General features: G+C 47.6%; 1 protein-coding gene across 1 annotated transcript in view; it reads left to right on the plus strand.

The window, feature by feature from the left end:
* The first annotated feature begins 4,338 nt into the window (after window positions 1-4,338).
* The window catches only part of nxph1 (neurexophilin 1), a 35,239-nt gene continuing 13,551 nt past the window's right edge, over window positions 4,339-26,026 (plus strand). The window contains exon 1 of the mRNA XM_070921982.1: window positions 4,339-4,392. Coding sequence (XP_070778083.1) covers window positions 4,339-4,392 — 54 coding nt within the window. The remainder of the gene's footprint in view (window positions 4,393-26,026) is intronic.

Genomic DNA, 26,026 nt, shown 5'->3' on the forward strand with positions numbered 1-26,026 from the left:
TTTTGTCGCCACAAATGGTTGTGAAGCGCGCCCTCGTCCCTTCTGGTCAAGCCCAGTTTGACTCCGCATCCCTTGCCGTGGATGTGGAGTGGCACTTCAGATGGCAGCTGCTTGGGCAGCCGCCACGGCAAACCTGCTGCCACCGCCTCGCGGCCACGCCTGGGGGCCAGCAGCAACATCTGCCCTCACAATCGGCGATGGAGCCGAGCCAGCCGAACATATTCATGCCACCGGACGCCAGTGTCACTCAGCTGGGCAATCATCCTCTTCCTCTCTCTTGTCTTTATCTCTTGCCACTCCTCTCTGCAGCCCAATGGTAAGCTATTAGGAAGAGGCTACCCTGTAATTTTCTCCCCCCCCCCCCGGTACTGAATGGGCACCAAAAGGTGTGCTTGGAAAATTAGCAACTTGACCTTCTGATTATACTCTGTCAATGAGAGACGATGGTGGTGCTGAAAAGAGGAAGGAGAGCAGGTGTTTGATTGAAAAGTAAGAAACGTTCTCTTCCTCCCTTCATTGTAACGGGTCGGCAGGCCGGCTGTGCTCACGTCGCTCTTGTGAATGGTTCTCATCCCGTGGCTCTGCTATACGACTCTCGGCGGCTCAGTTCGGACTCTTCTGTGCTTCACTAATGCTCTGCAGCGCCCCTCGAAACGCAATGAGGCTCACACCTCCCCCACGCTGGCTGTGTCTATGTCGGTGACTGGGAGCGCATTCCAAAGCGCTAGTCAAAGGCACGAACGCACTTAAGAGCGTTGAAAAAGCTCGATCCGAGGTTCTGCAGAATCGCCCCGGTGTCAGGGTTTATAGGCTTCTGCAGACTGTGCGGATATACTCAATATGTGAGCACAGGGATGACCAATCCCCCCCCCCCGCGCCCCCCAACGCTTTCTTAAGCAATTTAAAGTTTGAGATTTGTTGTGTCTTTTCTAACACCAGTGTGGAGAAATTGCACACGCAACATATGAGCCCGTTTCTGCTTAATGCCCACATCTCTGATTTCTTCAGTGATTCAAGTAGGTCCGGAATAACCAATTGGGGGGGGGGGGGTTAAGATGTCATCTTCCTACATAGCTAGCTATACCCAGCTGCATCCATGAAAAATAGCGTCAGAAATGGTGGCAAGATTGATGACGCCGCTGCACGGGTTGTTGCAAGTCAATTTACAGAAGTAGCAACTCTTAAATGAACATTAGCGGGTTGGGCATGCCACTTGCTGCTGATTTGTTAGGGGAAAACTAAGACTAAATAACCCCCCCCCCCCCCACCCCCCCGCCCTCCCAAACCTGAAATCTGCTAACACGAACGTGATGTCAAGCTGACTTAATGAAGTGAATTCGAAATGGCACGTCTCATTATGCAAATTCAACTTATCAGCGCATTAGGCGGAGGTTTTCGAATCAAACGCGTGAACCCTCCGCAGGCCTCTTCCTCTCGCGTCAGCCCCACGTTGACCCCCCCCGAGTCAGGGACGACGTAGCTTGCGTCGCTGTAAGTGTGCAAGTCCCACATTATTATGTCTCGTCCATCTCAAATCAGCTCCGGAAAAGAAAAGCAGCCCGTATCAAACTTATTTAATACGAATGCTGTGTTTCTGCATTCCGGCCGACCATCTCGTGAAGGATGGGAATCTCAATATTTAGTGAGGTTTTCCATTTTGCATTTTTTTACTAAGGAATGGAAATCCACTTTTTGAATCAATCTGCACTGGCAAATGCACCACTGCACAATTGTAACATGCATTTATCAAGGTCTCATTACCTAAAAAAAAAAAAAGAAGCACTTGTAATGAAGCGCTGAACACACACTTTGCTGTTTGTTGGAAAGGAACGCAATATTGGATGGCGTCCAGCTGCTGGGCCTGTGGAGGTTAAATGCATTAATTGGTAGGTTCCTTAGGGGTTATGGGGTTAGAACAGTGGCATCTTCCAAATGAAGGGAATGCAGTGGGCCGATGTTCACTTGATGCGCCGTCCAATTCAAATTGGAAAAACTGATTTCAGGTCTGTGACAAAACACAAACTGAACTGGTCGGACGCGCATCCGCACCCTTACTTTGTGCCTCTCTAATACGGGACACGCCACTTCCTGCATTGGCACTGGACATCAATCGCGAGACGCAGAATTGTCCCTCGGAATACTGGGCTGGGTCCCTCCGGGGGTCCCGACCCCTCTGCCTGAGCGACCCGTGGCATTTGAAGCGGACCTGCAGCGCCGTTACTCCCAGTTCAAATCCCTGCAAACTGGCCGAACTGGAATCTGGAGGGGAAAAAAAAAAGTCATTTTGAACGTCTTTGATAAGCAAGGAGGGAATGTTGAGTTATTCCTTAATTGCGGGCGGGGGGGGGGGGGCTTTATCTTACCAAGTGGTGCTTCATTGCAGCCACAATGGAAGTCAGCCGTGCCCCTGGTGATTTATCTCCGCCGGCTCTACCACTGCGCGCCATGCTGGGCCCGTTTGAAGGCTATCGGGGCCATTCAGAGCAGGATCCCATCAGCCCCGCTGGCTGAGTTATGGCGACAGCGCTTGACCACTGCAACGTTGTAGCAATGAGACCGCCGGGGATTTATGAAAGCGCAGCCCCTCCTGTCTTCATTCTTTTCTTCTCACCTCCCCACCCCTTCTGTTCCTTGACAAAAAAAAAAAAAAAAAAGGATGCTATCTATTTACCCCCCCACCCCACCCCTCAACCCAGAAACACAGACTCAGCATCTGAGCAGGCTTCAGTCACCTTGTCCTGCAGCCACGCACGCTGGCCCCCCACTCCCATATGTCAACACACAAACCCTTACGGCTCCCTTATATGAGTCTCAACTCAAAGGTCCACTTGCGGGGCAGTTTCGGAGGGCTTTCAACCGCATGTCATGGTCTCCATCAGTGACTAGAACTGGCTCGGGTGTCGTCACATAAACCAATAAATGACATCTCCTACGCTGCAAGAAATGCAATCCGGTGTAGACTGGTATACTGGTTGGCTTTTTGCCCTGGGGGGTGGGGGGGTCTAGAAGGTAGCTCTGTATTCATAATCTTTTGGTATAGTCTTTCGTCTATAATTTCATTCCATTACATCTTCTTCTCTCAATACAAACGCACGGCGGTAATGCTAAAATGAACTACTGGCGGACCCCGCCACCGGCTGCGGCTTGCGGCTTTAAGGCTTTCACCCTGTTTCTAGCGCAGCGTCGACACTCTCACTCACACACTGACGCTCGTTCCTTTGGAAAGAGTTGGAAATATCCTTTTACATTCGTGGGATGTGCGTGACAAATTGCGCACCCCGCACATCGGCGGGTGCTGAGCGGATGTCCGGGATGTTATTAGCGGCATCGCTATTAGCAATAATACAGTGGGGTCCTGGCAGCCGTGATCAGTATTAATATGTTGTAATTGCATCACCAACAACAGCTGTTGTGCTCGTATTTGTTCAGGTTTGACGCTTTCTTGTTTGGGGCTGGATGGAGGAGGGGTTCAAGGGGGGTGGGGGTGGGGGGGGGGGGCTGCCTGGAGTTATTGGCAGCGGAGTTCTGAATGTCAGCTCATTCATCTACATCAAGCTTACAAACCAGCAGCCAAGGTGAAATGCGCCCCCCCCCCACTACGAGCGTCTGTTTAAGGAAAGAGAGAGAGAGAGAGAAAACTTCGCTTTCTTCATCCTCGCTGCGTCTTGGACCAATCTCCTCTCGTTTTATTCGTTTCTTTTTCTTTTTTTTTTCTCTCCCTTCCTGCCCACCACCCCACCCACACCCCCTCCCCTCCCCTCCCCACCCCCCCCGGATCGAGAGTCTCCCTGGCAGTGTTGTAGGCGCGCGTTATAAAGCGGAAAGCCCCGCCGTTTGCCTTCAGATTCGGAGCGCTCCGACCGCCGCGCGCACCGGCTCCCCGACGATCAGGACCCGAACGCGCTCACGGCGATGACCCCGCTGCGCTCTCCTGGATTAACTCTCGAGTAGCCGCCGTTTGTCGCCACCACCCACCCACCCACCCACCCATCCTTCTATCACCACCCGCAGCAGCAGCAGCAGCGGCGGCGGCGGCGGCGGCGGCGGCAGCAGCCTCCTCACCGGCTCCTCCGTCCTGTCCTCTCCTCTCTATACCCCCACCCCTCCCCACCCCCCCTCCCCTCCCCATCCCCTCCACCTCCACCCCCCCCCCCCCTCCACCCCCAAAAGCGTTCAACTCTCAGCTTTGTTCTGCGGTTATGGGGTGCGCGGTGTCCTTTCCGAGCGGGCTGCTGAGGGGATTGACGGTGCTGTGAGGCGGACACCAGGTGGATTTATGGTCTGCGAAGCCGCGACTACCAGCCGAGGGAAATTAGTGGAACTTTGAGCTCCGGGAGGATGCAGGTGACGCGTTGGTGCGCCGTGTTCCTCCTGACGCCTGCACTTTGCCTGGTGAGTTCGATGCCCCCCCCAACACACACACACACACACTTGCTCAAGCCTGTATACTTGTAGCGCAACTTTCTCCACTTCACTTCTGACAGAAAGTCTCAACAGCCCGCTTCCTGTTGGGGTTTCTCGTTGTGAGCGGTTTCCTGTCTTGGTTCAAAACCGTGCGCATCATTCCCACCGGCTGTTCGGCTGGTCGGTTGTTTCGCAGCGCGCCACGGCGCATAGGATGTCGAACAAAAAAAAAAAAGAAAAGGGTAAAAAAAAACAAAAGGACGGATTCAAACTTTATCTACGCACCTTTTTTTGTTGTTGTTGTATAATTGTTTGACAGCGAAACCGAGGTGGGATTTTCCTGTGCGCAATACCGCCGTGCGTAAAAAGAAAATCAGGCTTTCCCGAAAGGACATGGAAAATGTCCCCCCCCCCCCCCTAAACTATCTCTAAGTTGTTTTGTTTGAATGCCAAAAAAGAAATTAGGGAATGTCGAGCACTTGAGCGGCCGTGGACTCGCCTCACGGGGGCGCCATAACAAACAACACTCCATGTCGACAGTCAGGCTGCCTGGACACAGCGGGTTAGACTGGGACCCCAATGACAGACAGCCAGTTGGAGTTATTTTATTTCTTTATTTCTTTATTTTATTTTACCAAACAAGCGTAAAAGAAATCATTGTTGTGGCAAAGGTGCGGTTTTTTTTTTTCTGGTTCAGCTCCCCGCAATGTTGCCATTAAAAACCTGAATTCCGGCCTTTATTGCACATGAAAATATATCCCGATACACAGCTCAGCGTATGTGTCGTTTTTTTTTTTTTTAAACTGACACACACAAGTGAGGCTTTTTAAAAAATTATTTTACAACCAATTCTAATTATTTTGAGACAACAAAAAAAAAAGGGCCCTCTTTCCAACAGAAACAGATAGAAGAAAGGGGGGAAAAAAAGAAAGAGAGAGAGAGAAAAAATAGATCCTTTGCACATTTTGAATTCCCATTCTTCTTCTTCTTCTTCTTCTTCTTCTTCTTCTTCTTCTTTCTTTTTTTTGTTTTTTTTTTTAGATCGCCAAATGATTTGGAATGTCAGGCCTGAGAACAGAAGGAGAAGAATTCTCTTTTCCCTCTCATGCACAACACAGATTTACACGTTCTCATATCCGATTTGCAATTTGATGAAAATAATAATAACTAAACTAAAAGAAGCTAAAGAAAATTCCGCCCACTGCCAACAGGTTTGAACCCAAAAAATAAAATAAAATCGAAATGGATCTTTTAAAATGAACGCGAATGTAGTTATAACACACACACACACACGCGGACCTCTCAGTAACTTTCCTGTACTCTCATGTTTTAAATGTGCATACCACCCCCCCCACTCCTTTTTTTTTATGTGGCAAATTTTTATTTATTTATGTGTAAATGTAAAAAAAAAACCAAAAAAAAAAACAAACCCCCCCCCCCACAAACTTTCACACAAAGTCAAACTGAACGCGCTCACAGCTGGTTGGAGGTGGAGCTCTCCGAGGTGCTGAAATGTGGCGAAAGTCGACGCTTCGTGGATAATTGAATAATTTGCTCGAAATAAAACACATATTTAGTTGGTTTTTGAAGCCGAACTTGTGTGGCTTGACCTCTTTTTGACACCCAAAAAAAAAACAAAAAACCCCAAAACAAAACAACAGCTTTTAAAGAAAAAAAATAATAATTTGCCTTGCAGAGTCCAAATTTGGGCCACTCGCTTCTTAATAGAATCTGAAATAGTCCCCCCCCCCCCATGTAAAAAGAAAAGAAAAAAAATTCCTCCCTATACTGTCGAGTGAAAGGTGTGTGTGTGTGTGTGTGTGTGTGTGTGTGTGTGTTTAAACACAAGCGTTACTGGTGATGACAATCCACTCGGCTTCTCCCCCAATAAACCCTGTTCGCCGTGTTGTTTGAGTTGAATTGTGTAGCACACACACACACACACACACACACACACACAGCCATCCCACCTAGAGTAAACCGAGCTTATTGCGCAGCCCCCGTTAACAGTCGGCCTTATCCACGGTGGCGGGGGATTAGAGCTGAACTTTGATGGTTTTATGGTGTTAAAGGCTCTTGTCTCTTGCTTAAGCCTCTTGTCTGAGAGCCGCGCCTTGACCTCGCACCCCCCCCCCCGCCCCCCCGCCCTCCCCCATAACAGCGCGGCCCAGGTAGACAGACAGGCAATACAGCATAAAAGCACGGACGATCAACCTTTGGGGTCCACGATTTTAATTAACGCGCCCGCTATTATTCCTTCTCCGACAGCAGAACTCCATCTGGGATTGTGCTGATATTAGTTCGTACTGTATTCTAATGGTAACTTCACAGAGCAGCTCACGCCGATGAAAGGTGGAGGGCGCTGGGTCCAGTTCGGCTCATTGTTTTTTTTTTTTTTTTGTTATTTTATTTTATACTTTACACAAATCGTTTTAAATTCAATGGAATTTCAATGCAATATCCTTGTTTTCCCCCCACGATTTTCCTCTCTCAAAAGAAGTTACATACATATTCATCAGAAACAGGGCATAGTATCTGTTGTGTGCTCGGGTTTGGACGACCCATCTGCCAGTTTGTGCAGGGGAATGGGGGGGGGGGGCATTTTTGAACGCAGAGGTTTCAATTCGGGCATTCAAAAGTGCCTGAAAATCCACCTATTTTCACTCCAATAAATACGGCTGTCGTTTCAATAAACGAATCAAATAAATTCATCGTTGTTTGAATCTCTTCAGTCCCTCGGATCTCCGTTGGTGTTTGCATTTTTCACACATATCTACAGGACAGTGTACAACTGGTGAAATTTGCCACTTTTGGGCATCGGGTTGCTCCTCCTTAGTTGCTGTAATATTAAATATATGGCTTGGTATTGTTGTTGTTTTCTGCCAGACCATTAGATTTCATCTGACAGCGTTTAACAGAATCTCGTCTGGGCCTCGGTTAGCAGCATTGTGACTTGAAGGTCTCCGCCACCACCTCTCCTACCTCTCTCCTTCCTTACCCCCCCCCCCCCCCGGGAGTAACAGATGCAGGGGCCCCACCGGCAACACTCATAGCAGTCACATTATAGTGTTACTATCAAACAGCACAAATGGGGCCTGCAGTGTCAAGGCAGTCTGCACGGTGGGGAGGGTAAGAAAGCCCCACTGAGATCACTACAGCACAGCTCACGCAGTGTGACCCTCCCCTCAACCCCCCCCCTTCAGTCTGCAGACCTCTAAATGAGGCTCATAATAATAATAATAAAAATGTAAAAAAAAAAAAGCATTATAGGTTTTCATTGAGCTGTTTGAATGTGAAATCAAGAGCAGGCCAGTAATAATTCAATTAAACAGCAAAGGCATTCGCGCAAACGCTCACATGCTGCGCGACTGGACACACACACACACACACACACACACACACACACACACACAGGCTGAACAAGTGCATTGTGTGGCCATCAAGTGGGAGCCGTGGAGAGTGTTTTTTAATTTTATTTTATACATTTTTTTATTTCCAGCCCAGATGTCGACTAAGTGAGCACTCCTCTCACTTCCTCGCTCAACCTTTGTGCTGCTTAGCTTTTAAAGCAGCATGGAGGCGTCACTTTGGAGCCACATTCGAGCCGAGAAAGCCGAGCACACACACACACACACACACACACACACACACACACACACACACACACAAAAAAAAGGGAGAGTTCTGCCTCTCGGAGAACCACACTGCAATTCCCCCGCCGCCGCCGCCGCTCAGCCCAGTTATCCAGCTCTGTTACATTCGGCGACTCCGCTGCCTCTCAAAGGCAAGCGCCTTCGTACATGGGGGTCAAGACCACGGTGAGGGGGACGCACGAGGTGCTGGAGAGGGGACTGTCTTGTTCTTAAGGAGGGTCCAGAGGTCATTAGCAGGTTTCAGACGATGTTCGGAGCGTTTGAGGTGGTTCTAGAAGTCCTCCAAGGGGTCCTAGGGATCATTTGAGAGTGAGTCCTCGGGTTCGCTTTCACGGGTCACGGAGGACGACGCAGGTCATTGGGTCAGTTTGTTTCTACTACAAATGATCCCACTCAGATGGATGACGATTCTTAATCCAGGTATTCACTTCCCCCTGCCAGTGTTTTCCCATCCAAGTCATTACCGAATCAATACGAATGCAGATATTCCCGCTGAAGGATCACAGACTAAATTCATTCGTAGACGCAAACCCACCCACCCACCCACCCCACTCCAAACCCCCAGATCCCTCCTTCCTCCGTGCAGCCACCCTGACGACCAGCAGGAGTGCGCTGTAGTGCAGTGAAAATGGCCACGATCCCTCACTGGCTTCCCACCCACCCACCAACCAACCAACCAACCAACAAACAAACAAAAAACAGTCAAGTTGTGCTTTTGGAATGTAATACGACCAAGCCAGAGGTGCCGGTGACCCCCCCCCCCCCCCCCCCCGGCCCAAAGAAACATGATTTAATATAGCAGAATTACATCCATTGTTTTTGGTGACTAAATAGTAAATAGTAAAGCTAAACATTTAAACATTTTGGTGTATATGGATATGAGTAAGTATATGGTAAGTGGAAATGTCCATCAGAGAGTAGATTTTTTTACACTAATAACCAAATGAAATCCTTCTTTATTTAAAAAAAAAAAAGACCGAAATAGGCCTAAAATATAAACAACGTAACTCTCAAATATTGACTCCATGTCGGGCTGTAAATCTTTGAGTTTTTGTCTCGGTTATGGCCGAAACTAATGTAATAAAACCAGAGAACGTTGAATATCTTTGGGCTTTGGACTGCTTGCCAGACAAAACATCACGTTGAGTGCACGATAATGTAAGAAAAATGAAAATCATCACATTTGCGAAGCCGGACGCAGAGAAATGTTTTCTTCTTCTTCTTCTTTTTTTTTTTTTGCTTGAAAAACGACTGAAAAGACTTTTCAATTCACTAAATACGTCATTCATTAATTCATTGATCCGGTTCTGGTCTTAGTCTTAGTACGTGCCCCAGTTAAGGAATGTTTCGGTTGTGTCGCCCCCCCCCCCCGTTTTTTAACCTGGGTTATGTCACGTTTCACAAAGGAATTGTGGAAAAAAAAAAAAAAAACAGATAAGAAAGGAAGAAAACGCACTTTCAGGTTGAATTCATGCGGCCCGCGCAGCCAGAATTTGAACTAAACCGAAATTAGAGTTGAATACAATGACTATGAATGTGGAACCGCGTCGAAAATCAAAGCAGGGTTGAAAGTCAGGGCTGGCTGTGTGAGGCTGACCTTTGACCTCCAATCAGAGTGCAGCTGTGCGCCGAGGCGGCGAAGATCGATGGGGCCCAACTCTGGAACTGACGCGCCAAGGTGACTCTGCCTTGTTGTGGTAGTGCCCTTATGCTGCGTGAACTGTGACCCCCCCCCACCCCGTGATCCCGGCCTGCCCAGGGGGAGGCTGATAGGAGCTCAGCCTCCCCCCGGGCAGGCCGGGCGCGCCCCCCCCCCCCCACAAACAGCCAAAAACAACACTTGACCTTGGTGTTGTGGCCATAAAGTCAATGATAATAGCACCTACTGCGGTGTTTGGAATCTGGGCTTTGGTTGTTTTTTTTTTTTCTCTGCACACATCATTGCAGGGGATAACTGTTCCTGATCTGATTCTGATCCGGGGGGGGGGGGGGGTGAATGAGGGAAATGTGCCTTGGATTTGGATCTTGGATTGTGTTAAAATATGGGGAGGGTGGAATCGCCCTCAAATATCCCCAGAACAACCGCCCAGTCTGCAGCCTGAATGTCGTCAGTGTGTGTGTGTGTGTGTGTGTGTGTGTGTGTGTGTGGATGCTACGTTTGAGGTGCTGTGATTAATGACCACAGCCTCTATTCTCTCCGCCACGCCGCTGCTCCACTTTTTCAATCGCGTTCACAGTTCAGAGGTCGAAGCTGGAGCTGATCGTCGGGAGGGCGTCGTTCTCAGAAAAAAAATCCAGACTCCTGTTTGATCCTGGGGGGGGGGGGGGGGGGGGGGGGTTTGCTCTCCCCCTCTCTTGGCAATAGAGCAGCACTTTGAAGCAGCCCCCGGGAGGGGGGGGTGTGTCTCTGAAGGCGGGAAGAGTTTTTAGATAACCTCGTCCACACCAGATGACTCAAAACACTGGCTTTGGTGGCAATCGCTGGGATCACTGCTTCATGCTCGTTTAACGTTGTTGTTGTTGTTGTTGTTGTTGTTAATGCTGCTCTGTGCTGCTGGACGCGTTAACGGGCGACGCCTTGCCAGCCAACACGCGGCGGCTTTAATTGGTAGCATGTCAGTGTTGTTGGTTATCGGCTCGGCTCTGCTGCCCCCAGGTGGCCAAAACGGTGTTAACGCTGCTAAAAATGTGGCCTAAAATGACTAAATAATTAAATAATAATTTATTTTTTGGTGTCAGAAGCCAAACGTGCCACCAAATCCAATATGAGAGAGAGTCCCCCCCCCCCCCCCTCCCCCGGACTTCCAATGGTGCTCCATAAATGCAAGCAAGCAAGCATGATCATTGTCTCAAACCCCACCACGACCGAACAGAAAGCCCCTCATATTTATGATCCATTCATCAGTCAGTCAGTTGGTTCATGTCGGTATAATTTACATACCGATTAACAGCTTTGTAATTTAGCTAGTCTACTTACTTCGTCATACCTCCCTCAGCGGGGGGTGGGAAAGTGTGTGTACTCGCACCTGTTATACTAGAAGAGTACTAGAAGAAAGGTTATTCAACTAAAAGTGAAAAGTACTTGTTAGAATGTACTGAGATAAAAAAAAGAAAAGAAAAAGAAAAAGTAATGAACACCTCTGGACTACAAAATAAACGGCAGAACATGTCAACATTCTCAGTATGTCCGAGCCAACAACTAGTGCAGTTCCCTCAGTCTCGCTAGAATTAACCAGAGAAGAGGACAAAACTCTTGGTTCTCTCTCAATGCGTGAAGCATTTGAGAGTTTGCTTTTAACCAAAGATTAATCACGGTAGATGTTTTAACCATGCCATGGTACAACAATGCTAACCTTTAACCCATGATGACGTGATCCTTAAATTGAATGCGTCATTGGACGGATTGGACCAGAACTGCAGCACAAGTGCACAGAGCTTGAGATAAATAACGCTTAAGTAAAAAGTCATTTTTTTAAAAAATATATATATTTTCACTCCACCACACAGCAAAGAACGTTTTGATTTTAGGTTCCCATTATCTTGGTTTGTGAGATTGGTTTGAAGGTACTAGAAAAATCCCTGACATCACAGGGAAACTCTGGTGTTCTGGAATTCTCCTGTTGAGGGTAGAAAATTGAGACTAATGACTTTCGTCTTTTTTTCTTGCTTTTTTTTTTTTTTTTCAGTACATGAACAAGTCTCGGTGTTTCAGTTCCAGGTTGGGCTCAGGCTAAATTTAGCCGTGAACTGTGGTGAAAAGATACTGTAGGAATAACTCTGTCTGTGCTCTGGTACTGACTGGATACAATGCAGGCGTTGCGTTTGGAGTTGTATAGTGATGGATTGCCTCGCTCTCTAACCTGATGATGGGCTTGACTGACCAGTGAAACAGAGCGGGCCGAGACACTGCCGGTGGAAATAGTGGAAATGGAGAGGAGGAAGAGGTCGGGGTAGGGGAGTGGGGGGGGGGGGGGTGCGTAGCGACGCCTCCCTCCGCTGCTTCGGCAGTGATGGATCTGCCATCGGAGCTCACGTCTGCTGCACAGTCCGACAGTCACGGCACCCGCTGATGGGAATTACCAGCCATGTCCGTTATCTTACACTTTAGATCTTTCCATCCTGTTAGGTTACAGTGACTGGCCATGCGGGCGCTCTCGCGTCGCTCCAGAGTCATGTATGGATGATAAAAAAAATCAATGAGTGATGAACACTCATGTGAGCACTCCAAACCCAGGTTTAGACCCATATATTGGTCGACAATATTGGCCTGTTTCTGCAGCAGGGGAGGATTTAACTCAGCAGCGTAAAAACCTGCAATGAACCCAGCTATGCCCACGTCTAAAGAGCTTTTCAATCATGAGCCTGGGCGCTTGTAACATTCTGAGCAGAAAAACACTGACTTTGTCTGAAACTGTCCAGGCGCTTGCAATCCAGTGATCACAAATAAACGAGTACGAATTCAGCTCACCGTCACCGTGCCTGTGAGACCGTACAGTTTTGTCCAATCCTCCCTCTGCTTCCTCAGAAAATAGGCAAATTGCATGAAACCTTTTTAAAATCTTTCACCAATCATCGATCGCCGATCAACGGTTAGCACATACGGACGACAGGAAACTAGTTGGGGGCAGTGCTGTTGGATTTTACCGCAGCTTTTGGCGTCATTGACCGCAGTATTCTCACTGCCAAAAGTTATGGTTTTTTTCGCCTTTAGCTCTTGCTTGGATGACGAGTTGCCACGGCAATGGCAGTTCTTCTGACGGCAACAAAATATCTCACGCCGTTCCACGAGGGAGTTGCTTTTATCAATGATTGACCATATGCTGTGAGAAATTGCCGACGTTGTTATGTATGCCGATGACTCAACTTTGTTCTGTTGCTCCACCGGCGTCGATGGAGCTGAGAGAGAATCTGCATGTTGAGTTGCAACAAATACTACTGTAGTTAGTAGTACTGAACACTGGCGAAACTAAATACATTGTATTTGGCGGTAGGAGCGTTCGTCTGTAGATGGGATGTCAATCGAGCAGGTCGCTAGAACCAAATTACCGGGTGCTAGATTCGATCTAAATTTTGAATTTATTCTAAATGTGTTGTGTTGGCCAGATGAGGCTGAAAGGGCATGTTCTGCATATATATATCCCAACTTGTTGTGACTGACGCTCGGTTGCGTGCAACTGCAGTCGTGCCCAGTCATTTGGTCAAGACGAATTGCGGCTAACGGTTTCATTCTGGAGCTTTGCATGATTCACAGACGAACTGAACAACCTCCAAAAACCCTAGGAGCAGTTCCTGAGCAGAGCGCTCGTCCCTGTACTTGGCGGGTGGTGCTGTGATTGGAGCAGATGACCTGCTTGGGGCGGGGGGGGGGCATGGCTGAGTGCGGTGACATCACAACCTTACGGAAGATGTTTTCCTAAACGGCAAGTCCCACACTAGGTCCTGGAGAATTCAGTCGCTTTGGGCTGCTGTTATCACAACAATTCTAAAACGGAGAGGGGCTGGCGTACGGTGGGGCTGTTTGTTAAATACCGCTGTTATCCAAGCACAGTAGAACTGGCGGAACTTCTCTTCCGCCAGTCCTTCCTATCAGAGCACGGCGAAACCCCTCAAAAGCGGCAACTCTCTCCCGACACCCGCTGTTCAACTTCCTGCCTTTTGTGGTGCAAAAGCCAAGAGGAAGCGGGAGAAATGTGGTGGGGTGTGGAACAGAAAGAGGAAAGAGGAGGGAGACGAGGGGCGAGTGACTCTTCACGCCCCCGGCACGCTTTCACGAGCACAGCACTCCCAATTTGTCGTCGACACCCACATGTCCGCCGGGCCCGGGCTGCCTGTGCTGTCGCTGTCGCTCACGGGACAGAAAGCAGACTGAAAATTGTCAACGCAGATGGTCTTTTGAAGGGGAGCAAGTGATAAAGTCAGTTAGGTTTAACCGCAAACTGACAACCTCGGTGTTATCCCCCCCCCCCCCCCCCCCACCTCCTCGGAGATGGCGAGAGAGAGAGAGAGAGCGAGAGAGGGAAAGCTGAGGATTTGTGCAACCAGTTGCAATTTCAAAATGGTTTCACAGCGGGGGCCGGCTCGATTTATTGGACAGTCTTGCGTTTCCAAACCTCGCCCCGGGAACGGTTGTTACCTGCAGATGGCAAATACTCACGTGCACGTCCAACAAAACCTCAGCGGTAAACCCCCACCCCCCACCCCCCATCTCCTAGTTTGTATGCGCCTCATTTGCAACAGAAAATACGTTTTCATAGCATAGCATAGCGGTGTGCCTGCGGGTAGGGGCACCAGATCACACAATGCTCACATTTTGTCACTTCATTGGACAGCAATGACAAACAACCTGTTACATCACTTGGTTTGGAAGAACTGTCGCCCTCTTGCACTAAAACTTTCCATGAGAATCAAAAAGAATCAAACTTTTGCTTGCGGACCGTTCACTGAACCACAGTTTGCTCATATAATATTATAATATAGCGTCCAGATAACCCATAGCACTTGTGTGTGTATTTGTAATTTGAATTATAATCGTATGTTTATTAAAGAGGCAACATATTAATGACATTAAAGCTCCAGTAGGCAATGTTACTGAATTGAATTGTAATTTCGGTTGAAATGGCTAAATTTGACCATCGCATGTCGCTAACGATATCTATTTGAAGAGCACCTTTAAAAAAAAAAAAAATGTGTGTGTCTGTGAGCACCCGCCTGGACCCGGTCTGAATCAAACAACCAATCAGGGTTAATCAGGGGGTTCTGTGTCTTCATTCCTCCCTTGCAACCGTTCCGATTCACGCTCCAGTCCAGAAGGTGGAGCCCTTTGTTCGCACAGAGTCGTCGTGATTGGCCAGTTACGGGGCTAGCTAACCCCCGATTGGTGGTTTGATTCAGACCTGGTCCGGTTTTTATGAAGACTAAATACAAAGGGGGCGGGTGCTCACTGACATCATTTTTTATTTATTTTTTTTAAAGGAGCCCTTCAGTTAGATATTGTTATATCATACAATGCATGCAATGGTTAAAAATGAGTTACAAACTTCTTTGTTTTGTTTCTTTCTTTTTTTTTAAGTCCACTTCGGAGCAGCAGAATAACCTAAAACCACAACGTCGATATACAAACACTCGCATATGCCTGCATTAAGTCGGCGTGGCTAATGTGTTCGCCGTAAAGTTGCCTACTTAGGGGCAACTTTTGCTGACACACAGCTCTGCTTTTGGTCTCCACCATCTCCTGAGAAAAACACAGTTAAGAGTATAGTGTGCAGGCTTCGTATTTATTAGCGCAGCTTTAAGTGTGTAAGGTACATGCATCACCTCCAGTGCATAACAAAAAGAAAACAGCCTTTTTCTTTTTTTTGTTGTATATCCTGACCACCGTTCATTTTGAAATCATTGTTGTTGTCGTTTTGTTTTTTTTTTCGACCCAAAAATACAATCAGAGTAATCAGAGTTATGAGGTTACAAGGTTTTTTTTTTTTTTATCACTGCTTTAGACAGTCAAGCTGGTGGAGTAAATGGTTAAAGTTCGTGCTTAAAATGACGGACAAAAGAAGCAGAAATTATAGTTAAAAAAAAAAAAAAAAAAAAGAACGGAAAAAGAAAAAGCAGGAAAGCGCTGCAGAGAGCGGAGCGGCTGTGTAGTCCGAACCAGTCATTTTCCTCCTCCCGTAAAATGTGGTTTTTGGTCTGCAATAATTGCTATGATTGGTTAGACGTGAGTCGCCGCGTGTCGATCAGCTCCAACCAACACTGGCTTAAATGGGCTGCAGCTGTTTGAAATTACTGTTATGGGTTTATTTCTTTATTTATTTCTTTATTTATTTTGGTGTTGGGCGAAATTATGGAGGGTAACTTAAATGATGACAAAATGTCATTTCACTGCAAACACACTTACATGTAGCTTTGCGCTCTGCTCACTCGGCCGATGCGTTTGTGGAGCGGGCCTCTGTGACGATGGACAGCGGGCCAATCACGGCCACGATCAGCCCCCCCCCCCCCCCCCCCCCGCCCCGGCGCTGGCCAATGACAGGGCATTGGGTTTTTTTTGTTTTGTTTTGTTTTTTCTGAATTCCATTTTATAGCCTGTGGATGGTTTTTCCTGTCGCAGCAGAGGGCAGAGGAAACTACCACATGGAGAGAGAGTGTGTGTGTGTGTGTGTGTGTGTGTGTGTGTGGCTGACAGCTGTCAATCACGTGTCAGCCGGAAGACGAGAGTCATCCTTTAGAGAGCCGGGTGGGGGTTTTGGTGGCAGCGAAAGGCGAGGAGGAAGACGAGGAGAAGGCCCTCTGTTCCTCCCTTATCTCTCTTTCTCATTTACCCCCCCCCCCACCCCTTGTCTCGGTTATCTCTCTCTCTCTCTGACTTTCTATTCTCCGCACTCCATCCTCAGACTCACACCAACGACTCCTCTTATCAAGCTGACCCCTCGACTTCAAGAGGGAGGGGGGGGGGGGGGGGATCAAGACGCGCTCCTCATTGTTTGCCATTTTTCTAGATTTCTCCTCCCATCAATCTCCGCCTCAGGCAGAGAAAATGAATCCCGTGCGAGGGTGCTGTTCAAATATGCAGTGTAAACACGCTCACATGCGTCTCCGTTGTTTACCGTCGGCACTCTCCGGCTGAATTCAGATCCGCCGCTGCAGAGGGCTGATTAAAGCTGCGACACCGCCGGCGCACAGCGGCCCTCCCCATCGGCCCCCAGGCTGGTGTTCCGTCAGCATCGCCCGTGAAGCAGCGCAGGCCACGCCGCTGCCTGGTGTCTGTTTGCCTGCGCGTCAGAGCCAGTTTGGTTTATTTATCAGTGTTTTGTCAGTGAAGCCGCTTTTCCGCTGCAGCACAGGACAAAAACATAATGCAGCTCGTGTGCAGGCATGAAATTCCAATAAAGCCTGCTGCTGCTGCTGCTGCTGCTGCTGCTGCGTGGAATTTATATGACCAATTAGTATGTTGCTCTGGTTGTTGTCATACTTCCTGGCCTTCCCGTGACGCAAACGTGAACTCAAACGAGTCCACGGGCAAAAATGAAAAAATGCAAGCCTCCTGCAGGCTGGGTTGCACGCCTTAGGAGTGGGAGCGATGTGGATGAAATATTCTGTCGCGGTAAATGCCGATTTCAGTGTGGATATATATCGCGACATCCAAGGTATCCAGGGAGTGCTGCTCACTGGCGACATGACCCAAAATGGCCTGATGCAAGAGATAATAACAAATGAATAATACAAATCTGTCATGGTAGACATGGCTCTATCATCTTACAGTGTGTTATATATATATGTATATATATATATATATATATATATATACATATATATATCGCCCAATCCTAGCGTACTATACTAATTCTGACTCCACTTTTAAGTCTGTAGTAGCATTCAAACTGGGAAATAATGAATTAAAGCACGTTTTAAAATATTTTTAAAAATGCATACCGACTATAATATACAATAAATAGGATTATATATATATATATATATATATATATATATATATATAAAATGGTGCACAATTTGGATGCAAAATATTGGTATATAGTTTGAAATTGGGATGGCTTTGGAACAGAACAGGGCCTGGTAACAGGATTTTAGAAACACTGAAGTCAGGTGGTCCAAATTTCTCTAGTGCAACCCCCCCCCCCAAAAAAAAACCAAACCCAAACACATATTTAAAGGTATATATTACCCGTAACTGCAAAACATACACACTCCCCTCCTCAGGTTGTCTCAGGAACAACATTGAAGACATGACCAAGGCGTCGCAGCTCTTTGTGGAAACTTGGGTTTTGTTTTGACTCAACACGCCTCAACTGTTAATTTTCCTTTCCTTTCCTCACGTTTTACTGAAACGGAGCGGTTCTTTGGAGGAAGTTCTCCTGGAAAACAACAAATTGCTTCTAAACCGAACCACGCTTCATCAAATCAGCTAACTGATGAAACTCTGATGTCCATGAAACAGTCACTTACAGGGAAACGTCCTGGGATATTGAGAGGAAATCTAAATCGGAGATCTAAATTTGTTGTTGAACTTAGTCAAATTGAAATAAAAGTACTGGAATCAGCCGTTTCCCCGGCTATGATCGCGGAAAGCCTCGACAGTCGCGACTGTGCGACTGACGTGGCGTCATTTTGGATCTTTTGATATTCGCTCCACTAAACAAGGAAGACATTTCTTTCCGAGGTGTGTGCCTCGGTGAATCAGTCCCTGCTCACAAATCAAATTTCAGTGTGGGCCCAAGGTGGCGAAGGTGAATCAAAAGTCCGATTTTAACAAACCTCACGGCATCGAGCGTTTCTCTGTTCCCCCCCTCGTCTCTCACTCTGTGTATGCCCGGGCATTTATCAAATCAATTACCGCTGATGGGAGTTCCTCCTAACAGGTAGTGAGGTGTCCCGGACCTAATTCATCCTGTCGCTTTGATGGATTCGCCCCGGCTCACCCGCAAGCTCGGGGGTGGGGGGGGGGGGGGGGGGGGGGGGCGAGGCCGATCTGTCAGGCCTCACAAGCCATTACTTGAAACATCGGCTGCTCGGGACGCAGAGGAGCCGCTCCGAAGTGAGGGAAGGTGGACGGATCGGGGTCCCCCAGATCAGGGGCCCTCGGGTCCCCCGTGGACACTGTAACCGCTCCCAAGTGCAGAGGGGGGGGAAACGCTCGGCAGGGGCGGCATTAAGTTTCTAATCTCACAGCTGTTGGAACAACCTCCCCAGAGGATCCGAGGGGAGGCGGCAAATATGTCACATACTGGATTTAAACATCAGTTCAAAACTCGACTTCTTCACCTGGATATCGCTTCCGTTGCTACTGTTCATTGTCTCATTGTATGACTTCCTCCTTTCACAAAGTAAAAATAAATATTATCCGGTGGAGCAAACGGGGGGGGGGTGACAAAACAGTAGCCTAGACCCGGCCCGCTCAGGAGGATCCGTAACGTCTTTTTAAAATCTAGCCGCGAGTATCAACTTGCAAGTGTCAACTTGCACCATCTACTGGCGGGCATAGGAAATGAATTAACGTGAGATAACGCGACTCCCCCACCGGGGATAAAAAAAAAAAATGAATGACCTAATGACCGGAGAAGCAGTACTTACCTCTACATGGCAGGTATATTTATGTACTTCTATACATACTTGTATATTACATATATACCTGTATGGTATGGTATACTTACGTATAAAGACTTTTTTTTTAATGATACAGTTCTTTGTCAAGCACAGGGCTTCTACTAGATTTGGGTGTGCTCTTGTGTGAAACATAGAGTCAATATTTGCAGGAGAAGTGAAGGGGGGCTCATACAAACGTGGAGACAAAGGCCAAAGTTGGGTAAAGGGAGGATGGTGGACAGCGTTTGGGGGCCGGCGGTCAGGGCTGCGACATGTTAAGACTGCTCCGTCGCGTCTTAATGAGCCATGAATTGCTGCTCCCAGGCGGTAATAAGTGGTAAAAAAAAAAAAGAAAAGTACTTTCCGAGCAATGAGCCCAGCGTTGAATTGCGGTATTGCTTTTTTGCCGAACGCCTCCCGTAGCGGGGGACATTCCCCCAATAAAACCCCAGTTTTATATCTTTTGACTCAGCTAAAAATGTAAAAAAAAAAAAGTATTTGGCTCTAAGTCTCGAGTTAATGGCTCAGGCAGTAAAGCCATTCCAAGAAAAAAAAGGAAAGACAGAAAGAAAGAAAGAAAGAAAGAAACCCAGTGGAGTTAATTGAAAGTGTTTGCTCTTGCAGATTTCTTACAGTCAGCATAAATGCAGAGTTTAGGCTGCGGCAGAGCAGGGGGATAGGACAGGACTGACGTGGGGGGGTGGGGGGCAGGGAACGCTGTGCTGACAGCGTGCGTCCCAACGCTCCCGTGGCCCCCAGATACCGAGTTGGTCCGTGTCCGTCCCCCCGGCGCCGTCACGGGAGCCCCTCGTGCTCGTCTTTGCCTGCTGTTACTCACCGACTTAAAAAAGCCCCGCCCCCCCCCCCCCCCTGTCAATCATAAATCATGTCCTATCATTAGCGAGACACATTAGCAAGAGTTCCTTTACTAATGTCTTCCTTCACCCTGGGGGGGGGGGGGGGATTTTTTTTTCGAATGAATGATGCATTTGAATTCTGCTCCGTTATAACACTGTAAGACACCCCCACCCCCACCCCATCCCTTCAGTGTTTATTTAGCTTGTTACGACCAAGAGCAGGCCAACCGAACACATACACACACACACTTGCCAGCTGCACTGGCCTGTAGTAGGGAATGCAGGGATGGAATTGGCTCTCTAATCCCACACTCCCCCCCCCCCCCCCCCCCCCCCCCCTCTCCCCCCACCTTCCCCTTTTTAAAAAGTTGGACTAAATCCTCAATTGCTATGAGCAGCTCTCAATCACCAGGAGAAATACCCCGTACAGCTAATGCTGCAGCTTATGACGGAAATACTGTGGAAAATCTAGCAGTTTAACTCTGCGGCATCACATCAGACAGTTTTGTGCCAGATTCAAATGGAGTTGTGTGTGTGTGTGTGTGTGTGTGTGTGTGTGTGTGTGTGTGTGTGTGTGTGTGTGAGACGGCAGGCAGGATGAGTTGTGGATCAAGCTTGCGATGTGACGCGACGCGACGCAGCTTAGTTCAACCCGGGGAAATTACAGATGTTGCCCAATAAAAGAGCTGCGCTTCCGTATGGATTAGCAATACGCCTCACTCGGAAAATCACCCACTTATTGATCGAGAGCGCAGCTTTGTATCGCAGAAACAAGCATAATAATATGTGAGGCTTTGTCCTCACCCCCCCAATCCAACCCCCCCCCCCCCACCACCAGGTTGAGAGTTGGCAGATTCGACTGCGCGACCACTGCGATTCAAATGGTGAAAAAAAAAATAAAAAAATACATCATTTATTATTATCTCTTTACTTATTCCGGCAAAGGCATAGTTCCTCCCCATCCTGGTAAGCTTTCCATGTGGAACGCAAGTAGTGCTGAGTGGCCCTGACTGTGGCCAACAGTGATGGGGGGGGGGGAATATATAGTATAGTAAAAACAACAAACAAACAAAAAGGCTAATTTGAGAGAATTGATTATGATACGTGTTAGAACCTTCCCCGAACTATGGGAGGAAGCACTGGGGCTAGCTTCAGCAGCATTGGGAGGGTTTTACGTTTAGATCAATACCAGTGCAATGGTTCCAGCGCCCCCCCCCCCCTCCCCCCCCACACCCCCTCGACTGACAGGTAACTCCCTGAAAACGTTGTGCTCGCTGCAGTCCAGAGGTTTGACTCCCCACCTTGCTGCGGTGACGCGCTGCAGGGTGTGTCGGTGCGCCGTGACGTCACCGCAGGGTGTGGTTACTGGTTTCCGTAGTGACTATTTCTTTGATAGAAAGTAGTTCCGGTGAAACAGTTCGACAGCAAGTTCAGTTAACGTTAACAGTTAACAGACGTTTCCCCACAATTTTCCCCCGTACCAGCCACATTGCCAAGGCCTGAGAGAAGAATCTTGTGGCCTGCTACAGTCCAGTTCAAGCGGTTCCCCCGACGCGACCTGGTCCCGAGACGCCGTGACAGTTTTCAGACAGGTCAGTGCAGACAAGACGCGATCAGGTGAAAAGCAACCCTTTGCAGAAGTGGAGAATCGTCACCGTCAGTCAGTACTAGTTCAGATCAGATTTTTGCAGAGAAGCAGCGTTGACCCCCCCCCCCCCCCCCCATGAGCAGTTGTGTGGAGTAATAACAGAGAGCGAGGCGAGTGCCATTTCAGGTTAAATCTAGCATTTTAAATCCAGTTTCATTTGAAAGCCTGCTGCTTTTTCCTGCCCTGTGAGTCATTTCCGGCTAATCTGCATTCCTCTCTCACAAGTTTTACATCAGACATTGTGCAAGTGTAAGCTTAGTGTCAGCTGACTGCTGTCCTCTGTGATTAATGGTACACAGCGTCAGCCTGAAAGGCACACTGCGAGCACAATCAGCATTTTAAATGGACATTATTCCCACAAAAGCCCCATCGCGCTGCCGGACAATAGGCAAGGTCTCGACACAGCCAAAGTCAACCTGCGCACCTTTTGTTCAAATATCAGTGCGTGCTTTCCGAGCGAGGGCCCTACAAATGGGGGGCTCAGAAACATGGCCGGCGTTGCAAATGGGTTTTATCCCGATCCTCTTTGTGCGTGCGAGGTTGAGAAGTGGTGACCTACAATGTGAAGGGAAGGCGGTTTCAAATACACGAGGGTTACAGGGGAGGTAACACACTCCTGCACTCACGTAGAGCTGACAGCAGGGGTGTAAGTTAAAGCAGTATATATATATATATATATATATATATATACTTCCTTCACTTTGTTGCTCTGCTGGTGGCAGAGCGTAGGGATGGTAAAGTCTGTCCGAACTTCGGTTCGAACCAGTCTGTTGGTTGGTTCCCAGAAGACGGATCTTCCTAACATTCTTGGGACCCCCTGACCATTTCTTTAGCACTACAAACTTTGGCCCATTACAAAGTGTCTAGAAAACCAACGCCGACATGACATTGTAACTTGAATCAATATTCATGGCCACAGGGGATGAATCCCAGGTTTGAGTTTGGTGAACGCTTGAGCCCTCCTCAGGTAAAAGAAACCAAATTCGACTTGTCCGCAAGAAATATCAAAACCCAATGGGTAGAATAGCATGGAATTTGCTGAGCACAAGGTCCACCTTTTGCACACGGATAATCTGGTGATGTAATTGGGGGTTTGCCATGGAATTTGCTCAGCGCGTTCATTCACCCGAGAGGACTAAGCCTCTTGATGACCAGGACAAACCTTGCTTTAGTAAGGCCCAGTGTTGGTGAGGCTCTAAGAATAGTAAAATCATCAGTTGTTAGTCCGGTGTTTGATCCGTCCCATACTTTTGTGGGGTGTAATAAGCACTGTCTCAAGGGGGCGGGCACTAAAACCGCCTTTACATCAATTATACAAGTGTTACATGGTTATGTTCAATGGGGATTGCGGCCGTTCTCTCCGGAGCACCTGGATTCGCGACCAAAGCTCTGCGAATTTGACCCTTGAGCCCCAAATATTTTGACTCGCCAAGTGCGTCCAATGGCATTAAGGCATTGACAGGAAGAGAGAAGTCTCCCAATTATCTCTGAGGGCATACTCGTTTATACCTGTCCCAAGTAGCCACACTTTGAAAGCAGGGGTGTAAAGCTTGCTGTCACACTGGCACGCTATTGCGTGTGTTTCGGAAAGTTTGGGGGTTTGAAATGCTGTCAGACGATAAACATAAATTAATGCTACTGACTTGTGGTAATATTGAAATTTTTGAAATATAGCAGTACTCATAAGGCATTTGCCCTCCTATTCATTCAACACCTCACTGGACAGCGTACTGAATTTTCTCCCTTCCCTCACATCCGTGGTTTGCCTTATTTGTAGGTCATTTTGGCGCTTCGTCTGTGGCATCTCGTCACAGTGACAAGTCTGTCTGCGACGGTTTGACCGGCGCACACCCCAGTGCCCCCAGACATACTGTACCTGCTGGGAGCCCAAAGCCCATCTGAAAAGGATGGGTGACTTTCTAACGGGTCTGCTATGTGCCATACCTCGACGGAGTCCTTTGATGCAACGCTGCTGCGTGGCCACTCAGTCAGTTCAGAGCCGCTGAAGTGAGCACAGATCTGATATGGAATTAAAGGGCCAATTAGTCCTCAGGTAACGGATAACAGCTCACGTTCTCTCTGCCGCTCTGCTTTGATGAGGCGGAGAGAGAAAGACAGTCATGGCATGAAATCCGGAGCGTGGCTTTCACTTAGCAGCCTCCACCCTCTGGCTTCAGACACAGGCCTTTGATTTTCCCATTAGCAGCCGGAATGGAGGAACCACTGCCTAAACCTACCTGGCTTTTGATGTTCAAAAATGAGCAGGCTAGATAGCGTGAGCCCCTCCTCCCCCTCCCCTCACACGGGGGCTTCAGTCAGCCTGATAATGGCAAATCTCTGGCTAGCTGCTGTTCATGTACAGCTGAGCTCACCCCGAGTCCACATTAATGTTGTGTGGCGGGGGCCACATATCCACTTGTCGTGGTCTCTCAGAGGCTGCTGCAGCAGCACTGAGATGCAGGTGAGCACTTGGTGGGAATGAAAATGAACTCCCCCCAGCAGTAGTGTGTTTAAGAAGTGCAGCTGGGCAACATGCTTTGAATAGGAAGCAGCCGGTGTAAATTTAATTGAAATAGAATGATGAAGCTAAAAGCCACCGACTGGTCGTCACGTTGATAGTATAAGAAAAAAAAAAAGAAAGCCGTGGGAATACTTTTAATGTATGACTTCTTAGAAGTGATTTGAGAATGTTTAGCTCCAGAGTTTTCATTATTATTAATTCACTTCATTTGTTGTACCTGGTTTCGCGACCAATGCCAACATTGCTGATGTTTCACAGCTTCTTATTGTAGCTCGTTAGCATGCTAACACTGAACGCAAAGTACGGCTAAGGGCTGCTGGGGAATGTGTTGGACAAAAATGGTTTTAGAACCCATCCTGGGGGGGAAACATGAATGCCTGCACCAAATTTCATGGCAATCCGTCAACCTTAGGGTGGTACCCTGAGGGAAAGCAGAGGATCCCCAAAACCGGTAGGATTCATCCATGAATATCTGTACCAAATTTCATGGCAATCCATTGAACAGTTGTTTGCGATATTTCAGTCTGGACTCACCAAGCGGTGGGCCGACCGGCCTATAGCAACAGATCGACATTGCGATCCCTACAGCCTAACCAAATCCCTACACTAGCATAGCCAAAAACACTACTACTCATTGAATGTTTCGGAGTCCCTTAAGGGAAATACCGACAAATTTCTGCTGTGCACGATAAACTTACCTGGTATGCACCAAATATTTCCTGGTGTACACCCGATAGTTTCCTGTCTACACCAAAAACTTGCGGAACACCTGGTCTCGTTCGTAGAATGCTATATGCTTTAATCAGTTTTGACAATACAATATCATTTTCAATAGTAAAGTATAATGTTTTTGACTTGATTATTAAAAGTTAACAAAGTGATAGTGCTGAGGTAAAGCTTTATATATATATATATATATATATATATGTACTATATATATATATATATATATATATATATATCGTCAAGAGAAAGTTATCGTTTTTTTTGCATATCTTGTAAAGCCATTTGTTCTTATTTAGCCCTGTGCCCACGTTGAATGAGTTGAAAAAGTCTGTGACACTTGTAGGTTCTCCACTTATTCCTGCCTAGATTAGGATCAAGATACGAATCTAAATGCATTGATCAGTCGGATATTGAAAGGGGCAGAACAGAGTTCCGACATGTCTGCACATCTTGTTGATCCCTAAATGTCTTCCAGAGTAGTGTCCATTGTGTGGAGGTGCACTCTAAGCCTCAATGTGTGTTGATCACCTTTCTACGGACGAGACCCCATTTGATTTTGGAACTTCTGAAACTCCTTTGGACCTGCTCTTTAAATACAGCTTTAGTTCCTGTTTTGATCCGAATTGCCGCTCTGCTTTATGTCGCAGCTGTCCTTTTTGGGACTGAAAGAGAACTAAAGTAACTCGAGACATAAATAACATTAATTGTCGCCATGCCTGTGAGCGGGCTTACGCAACATTGGGTCCTGGAACTGGAGCGCCTAAATGAAATGGATGATGGTACTTGCTACGACAAGTCAAAACTTCTGTTGTGTATTCTCTAATAATCACTGCTGCATCAAGGTGAAAACTGGGGGGGAAAGTGAGTGTAGAAAAGCAGAGACGTTTAAGCAGCATTAATTGATATTTTTGGCCACTTGGGGGCAGCAGAACAAGCGCTAAGCGCAACAGCTGACGCATTATCACATTCTAAAGTTGTCGTGACACATCCGGCAGACACAGAACAGCACTAGCGTTCGCTTTGAGTCACGTTCGCGTCCACCTGATGGATTTAAATCTGATATTCACACTCCTTTCGGCCGCTTTGTTCTGTCCCCAGCAATTTGAAGAAAAAACATGCG

The sequence above is a fragment of the Enoplosus armatus genome, chromosome 16 (assembly GCF_043641665.1).
Source record: "Enoplosus armatus isolate fEnoArm2 chromosome 16, fEnoArm2.hap1, whole genome shotgun sequence".
NCBI classification, from domain to species: Eukaryota; Metazoa; Chordata; class Actinopteri; order Centrarchiformes; family Enoplosidae; genus Enoplosus; species Enoplosus armatus.